Genomic DNA, 6,698 nt, shown 5'->3' with positions numbered 1-6,698 from the left:
TGCACCAGCTGCTGAAGGACTGGCCACAGACCCCAGGGGCTGACTGCCACCGATGGGCGATGCCCCAGGACAAGTGGCACCTTCTCTAGGGTGTCTGGTACCTACAGTATGGCAGGGTGAAGTGGAGGGAGGTGGTTTTCAGGGCCTTCATTCTGCACGGACCCTGAGCGACCTCCCCCACTCAGAAGCACCAGTGTCCTCCACCAGCCCACACGGGGCAGACCACCATCTTCACCCAAAAGGAGGCCGATCAGCTTGGTCAGGTGACAGTGATCCGGCCCCCAGGGACAGCTTTCAGGGAGCAGCCTGGCTCAGGCAGGAGCTGGGGCTCCCCGCTGCCATCACTCCCCCAGGCTGGCCTTGGCAGTGGACATGGAGCTCCAGGGCCCTTGGGGAGAACTCTGGTCACCCAGCTTCACTGCTTTTGGTTCGGAGCCAGGCCTGGGAATTCTGGGCCACCCCCACCTCTGCTTCCCTGGCCCTCCCAAGGCCTTTCTGGAGTCCAGGGAGTCCTGTCCATCAGAGGAGCAGGCTCAGGGAGTATGGACCCCACCACCTGCCCCTGTCCAGGGGCTCCCAGCCAGCAGGTTCCCAGGGTCACACAACAGCCAGGCTGTCCACAAAAGTCCCTTTTTATTCCATACGCAAATAGGCATATTCATCAAAAAAAGGAAGTCTTCACCAGAGACCTGGAGGCCACAGCCCAGGACAGGAGCCCTGGCCCCCTGGCGGCCTGTCCCCATCTTTGTGGCAGGAGGTCTGGTTCCAGCGTGGGGACAGGGCTCTCCACCCCGGGGAGCGGCCTGCTGTCTAGCTCCCATTGTAGTCCCAGGAAGAGGCATCTTGTGCTGAGGAACAGTATGAGTGAGGGGCCAGTCTCCTGGAGCCCCTGGGGCAGCCTGTGTTAAGTTTTCGTTTGCTCCTGAGCTGTGTGCCTGGCTCCAGTTGTCTTTGCAGGGCCCATTTTCCCAGCGAGGGGTCCAGCCTTGTAGCTGGTGGGAAGCCGCTGTCCAGCTGCCCCATGCATTCTGGGGGCTCCCCAGGCCCGCGCCCGTCCTCCAGGTACCCAGAAGACCTGGGCGCCGCCCACACGCCTTGCGCCCCGCGAGCAGCATCAGCTCAGTGGCGCGGCCCGGGAGGAGCGCACGCGGCTCACACCAGGCCTGGCATCTGCGCCCGCAGGAAGGGCACGGAGGCGGCAGCAGGGAAGGCGGCCAGCGGGTAGGCGAGCGCCCCGGAGAAGCCGAGCAGCGGCGCGGGCGGCGGGGGCGCGGGGGCCGCCAGGGGGAACGGCAGCGCGGCGGGCGGCGCGGGCGCGGGACTCTCGTGGTAGAGCACGGGCACTCGCACCAGACGCTGAGCGCCCGGCGGGGACAGGCTGGCCGCCTCCAGCTCCGCCGCCAGCTGCCGCTTCCACTTGTTGCGGCGGTTCTGGAACCAGATCTTGACCTGCGTCTCGGTGAGCTGCAGCGAGGCGGCGAGGCCGGCGCGCTCCGCGCTGCTCAGGTAGCGCTTCATGTCGAATGCGGACTCCAGCTGGAAGACCTGGCTGCGCGAGAAGACCGTGCGCGTCTTCTTCTTGCGGCCGCCGCCGCTGCCGCGCGCCTCCCCAGCCACAGACGCCGGGGCCTCGGCCAGCCCCGCCGCCTCCTCCCCGCAGGCTGCCAGCTCCGCCGCCTCCCGGGGCACTGCTCCGGGCCCGAGGCCCCGCGGCCAGGCACCCTCGGCGCGCCCCATCTCCTCTCCGGCCTCCGGCGAGTCCCGGTCGCTGGCTGCAGAGGAGGGGGCATAACGGTTGGTTCCCAGCGCTAGTCCCAGACACGTCCCCGAGGCCAGACAACTGTCCCACCTCGAGGTGGCCCACAGCCAGGACCCTGTGCAGCCCGGCATCCAGCCCCGGCCCCGACGAAGAAACGGGGCAGGGGAGGCTGCAGGAGTGGCCCCCAAGACCAGAGAGCGGCTGCAAACCTACCCTTGGTTACCCCCGCTTAGACCGAAATGCACACCCACGCCCAGGGGATGGCCGAGGAAGGAGAGGAGAGGAGAGAAATGAGAGACATACGAACAGCAGGCTGACCTGGCCACTGCCCGGCTGCAAGCTGGGCCCCTGGAACACTATCAAGCACGGGACGTGAAACCCGGGGCAGGAGGACAGAGGCACTTCCAAGAAGGCCCAGACTTGGGAATGAAGACAGCAGCCATTCCCACAAGAGCCCTGGTGGGGTCACGGGATCCTGGGCCTGACTGACCCCGCAGAAGCACGCCCTCTCCCACCACACCTGCGTGGGCTGTCCTGCTTGTAGGTTTGAGGACACACAGGCCCCAGGGGAAATGGGGGGGCCCTGAGTGCCTGCTCCAGGGCTCTCCAGGGATGGCAAGGGAGGAGGCTGGTTGAAGAGGTCTGCCCGACCCCTGGGACCTCTGTGGGATGGAAGAGGGCAGGGCCCCCAGGAGCCCACAGGGACCAGCTCGGAGGTCGGTGGAGGGTGGAGGGTGTGCCGGTCAGTCGGTGCCTTCACCGGCATTGCGGACCCTGGTGGGCTGTCTGTGCTGTGTGCCGTCTTTGGAGGCTGCAGATTCCACTCGTGTCCCTGCCCAGTCCCTGTGCAAAGCATGGGCCCTCCTGTGCCCAGAGTGCCCACACCACCCGAGCTGGAGAACCCTGTCTCCCGCCACTCCCCAGAACCCTGATGCCTGGAGGCCCACGGACTGCCCTGCTCCGGTTGGAACCTGGGACCCTAACCCGGACCCTAACCCGTGTTGCGCGAAAAAAGGAGGAGCGGTCTCTTGGCCGGGCTGCCAGCTGGGCTGCAGGTGGGGCTGGCTCAAGGGGAAATGGGGAACAAATGTCACCCCACGGGGACACCGAATGGACTCCCCAGATTTCAATGAAGCCTCAGAGGCCCTGGTCCAGTTCACAGGATGTCTGGGCTCTGAGCTGGGGCCCTCTGGCCGTGGGGGTGCTCCCAGCCCAGAAAGGGGGTTACCCAGCAGGTGAGAGGGCTCATAGGCCACCTGCTCCCCAGCACACTCAGACCTGTGGGCAGACACCCAAATGGATTCCAGAGCTAGAACTGGAGGTCAGTGCTCAGCTGGCCTCCGGTGTGTGTTTGGGGGAGCAAAATGGGAGGTGAGAGTGGTTTAGCGTCTTGGTCTTCCTTCTGGGGTCCTGTCTCGGAAGGACAGGTCCACAGGGGAAGCACGGATCCTGGGGAGAGGGAGAACCCTGGGGCCCAGGATGCTCAGGCTAGAGGGGTGGGCGGCTCTAGGGCAGAGATGCCCCCACGCCCAGTCTCTGGGCCCTCGTCGGTGAACAAAGGCCAGGGAGGAGGAGAGGTAGGAAAACTGGACAGGGCTTGGACAGGACCTCCAAGGGGTCCCCTCTTGCCCCACAGCCCAAGGGCCTGGGAGAGCCCAGAGGGAGGTCCAGGCCCCGTCCCAAGCACCATCCCAAGCCCCAGGCATGCACAAAGGAAAGAGTTGGGGAGCCTTCGTCCCTCCTACCAGGCCCGCTCCACAGACCCCCACTTAGTGCCGCTTGGGGCTGTGGCCGACTGCTGGGCGGGCCCTAGTCCTGTTCTCCCTTTATCTTTTCTCCTATCAGCCAGGGATTTGGGGCTTTTGTTTTTTGCATTTTCACTTTCCCCGCTCTCAGCACAAAGCTCTTCCTGCCTCCACCCTTCCATTTTCTTTCCCCAGTGCTCTCTCCCATCTTCTCCTCCCTCGTCCCAGTCCGACTTCGCTCTTCTTTCCCCCTCCTCTTCCACAGCCTGCAGTGCCGGTCCCCAGGCCCCTGTGCACCAGCTCCCGCTTAGGGCCCGCAGAGCCCGTCAGGGCACAGCCGCAGGTCGGACGGTCCCTGGAAGTAGGTCCCCAAGCCCGCCCAGCCGGGGGCTCCGCGAGGGCCCATAGGACCCTGGCCCGCTGCAAGTCGGGGAGGGTGGCCGGAGAAGACGGCAACGGACGAGAGCCCGGGGTCTGGACCGGCTGGGGACTGGGGCGCCGCCTGCCTCCCGCTCCCCCCCGCCCCGTGCCCCGACTCACTGTCAGGGCTGAGGCCGCCCGCGCAGCCGCCGTGCGCCCGTGAGTGCCAGCGCGTCGCGGCTCCGCAGCCGAGCGCGAAGGGCGGCCCGGGCCCGGGGGGCGGCCGGGGACCGAGGCCCAGCGCGCCGGGCCCGAGCAGCGCCCGCGCCCGCGCCTCCCCGCCGGGCCCCGGGTCCTCGCGCGGCTGTCGCCGCCGCCGCAGCCTTCGCCGGCGCGCGTGCGGGGCGTCGTCCTCCTCGGGGGCGTCGTCCTCCTCGCCCTTGGCCTCGGCCGCTAGCAGGTTCTCGATGAGGAAGGAGGAGGCGCGGCCCGGGGTGGCGCGGCCCTGCTCCGTGAGCTCGTCCGGCATCGCGGCCGCGCTCCTGGGGTCCCGGTCCCCGCGGCGGGCGGCGGCGCGCGGCTCGCCAGCGCGCGCGTGGCCTGCCCTGGAGCCCCCGTCGGATCCGGGGGCGGCGGCGGCCTGACGCGGAGAGGCCGGGGGAGCGGGCGCCACAGCCGCTCGGGCCGCCGCCTCGCTGGCCTCTCACGTCGCGCTCGGGTCGCTGCCCGGGCCGGGCTCGCGGGGCGGGGCGCGCGGGGCGGGGCGCGCGGGGCGGGGCGCGCGGGGCTGGCGGGAGGCCGGCTCGGCCGGGAGACGCGGGACCCCGGGCGCGGCCACGCCCCCCACGGCCCGACTCACCCGGACCCTGCGCGCCGGTGGTGGGGCCGAGCGGGCGGCCCGGGCGCAGGCGGGGGCGCGCCGGTCCCTTGCGCGTGAGGCCTCGCGCGTCCGCACCACCCCCATCGGGGGCGGGGCCTCGAGCAGGAGGCTGCCCATTGGCCGTGGGCCCGGAGGAGGAGCGGGCTGGCCAATCGCCGTGCGGCGAGAGCTGTAATTACCTCGCGGAGGCGAGTGTGGGCCCGAGCAAAGCGGGGTGCCTGTGTATGCGCGCGTGGCATGTGCGTTTGTCCAGGCGCGTGCATGTGCGTTCGTGCGTGTGCATGTGTCCGCGTGGTGGGGCCGTGAAGACCTTTGGTTTCTAAAAAACCGCGAAAACTTGGGCCACAATCATATCTTTTGTGTGTGCGCCCAGGATCGAACTCAGGACCTTGTGCTTTCGAGGCAGGCAATGGCACCCCTGAGCTAAATCCCTGGCCCAATCTTATTTTGTAAACTGATCCCAGGTGTAATTTAAAAGTAGGAATTCTTCCAACGCAGGGCTGTGAAAAGGCGACACGTTTTAATACTGAAGCAGCTTTCAGTGCCCTCTTCGTCTGACAGAACTCGTTCCCCGGTCTGTGTGCGCTTCTCAGACCCCACAGGGCCCTGCCGCCTGCCACCCGCCCGGTCGCGCCGAGTGGAACTGTCTGCACTGCCGGGCACCCCGCTCCGGCCTCCCCGAGTCCCAGGCCTCGAAGGATTCAGACCCGCCACCGGCCGCTGCCCAGGCACGGAGGTGTCCAGCGCAGGCCCCATACCCTTTGCGCCCCCGTTTCCGTTACAAAGTGGGGTTCCCGCCTAGGATGACCCAGGCCCAGCCTCAGCTCTCTGAGGGCGGCGCTGGGGAGTGGCCTCTGACCCAGGATGGGGCGCCCCGGGTCTCTGCAGTGTCGCCGGCGGGTGGGGCCATCTGGAGAAATGCGCCAGCCTCGGTGCCGCGCGGCAGGGTCCCGCGGGTGCAGATGCAGGTCCTCACCTTCCGCCTCCATTAATGATTAATAATCTCCCACGGCCCACGGTGAAGGGAGCATCGCCCCATCTTCCAGAGGAGAAAACTGACGTGAGGACAGGAGACCACATCCACGGAGGCCTGGGAGTCCAAGATCTGGGCTTGCCGAATCCCATCCCAAGTAGGAGTACGGCTGGCAGCAGAGCATTGGGGAGAGGGACCGGAGGAAAGAGCACAGGACAGGTGCGGCCTTTGGGGTCCGCCAGCTGCGGAGGTAAAGCCGGGTGCCCCAGTGGGCGGGGACTGAGCCTAGTGGCTGCTGGACCCTGTGCTGGAAGCTGACTTCTAGGCAGACTCCAGGACCAGGCAGGGCAGGAAGAACTAGTGATGGATGCCTGCGTCGTTTAACCTGGAAGCCCCCAAATAAGTGAGCGCTCCCTTCACAGAAGATGACACTGAGGCGACTTCACTATGGAGAAGCCGAGCCAGGCCCAAGGATTGACGATCGATCAGAGAGGTAGAGGTGCCCGGGCCAGGGGGGCTGGGCCCAGGAAGGGGGAGAAGATGGGCCCCCAAATTCATTTGGAGATGCAGACAAACCCTGGGCAGACACGGTCTAATGGAGGGCACCTTTGACAGATGGGTAAACTGAGGAAAGAGAGGGGTCTGGGAGAAAGAAGATAGGTGGGGAGGAGCGCGATTTAGGTGACCCTCGGATCTTGCAGGTGTCCTCCAGTCCAACCGAGCGCTCTCTGGGTCGCGCGATCTCCATGTCCACCGTTTCCATGTCCGCCCGCGGGGCTTCCTCCAGCCCAAGCTCTGCTCCCTGCACTCTTCAGTCACGTGGCCCCGACAGGCGCCTCATCTGGTTTCCTCTAACAGCGGCTGAGCTCGGCTGTGATGGAGGCCAGCCAGGTGGGAGAGCATCGCTGGGGAGCTTCCCAGGCTTCTGGGCTCCCACTGCCTGGTGGGGGCTGCCTGGACCGGTCAGGGTGCAGAGGCCTG

At 67.1% G+C, this 6,698-nt stretch overlaps 1 protein-coding gene across 1 annotated transcript; it reads right to left on the bottom strand.

Moving 5' to 3' along the window:
* Positions 1 to 616: 616 nt before the first annotated feature.
* Hmx1 (H6 family homeobox 1) lies at positions 617 to 4,393 on the bottom strand. The gene is made up of 2 exons (XM_087187249.1): positions 4,045 to 4,393; positions 617 to 1,772 (listed from the first exon to the last, which is right to left on the bottom strand). The coding sequence occupies exons 1-2, from the start codon at positions 4,391 to 4,393 to the stop codon at positions 1,153 to 1,155; spliced, it is 969 nt and encodes a 322-aa protein (XP_087043375.1). The 3' UTR covers positions 617 to 1,152.
* Between the last annotated feature and the right edge of the window lie 2,305 nt (positions 4,394 to 6,698).

Source organism: Heterocephalus glaber, unplaced genomic scaffold, assembly GCF_053883595.1.
Source record: "Heterocephalus glaber isolate CG9 unplaced genomic scaffold, H.glaber_assembly_v1.0 deba00001509, whole genome shotgun sequence".
NCBI lineage: Eukaryota > Metazoa > Chordata > Mammalia > Rodentia > Bathyergidae > Heterocephalus > Heterocephalus glaber.
This window is presented reverse-complemented; position numbering and strand designations above follow the sequence as displayed.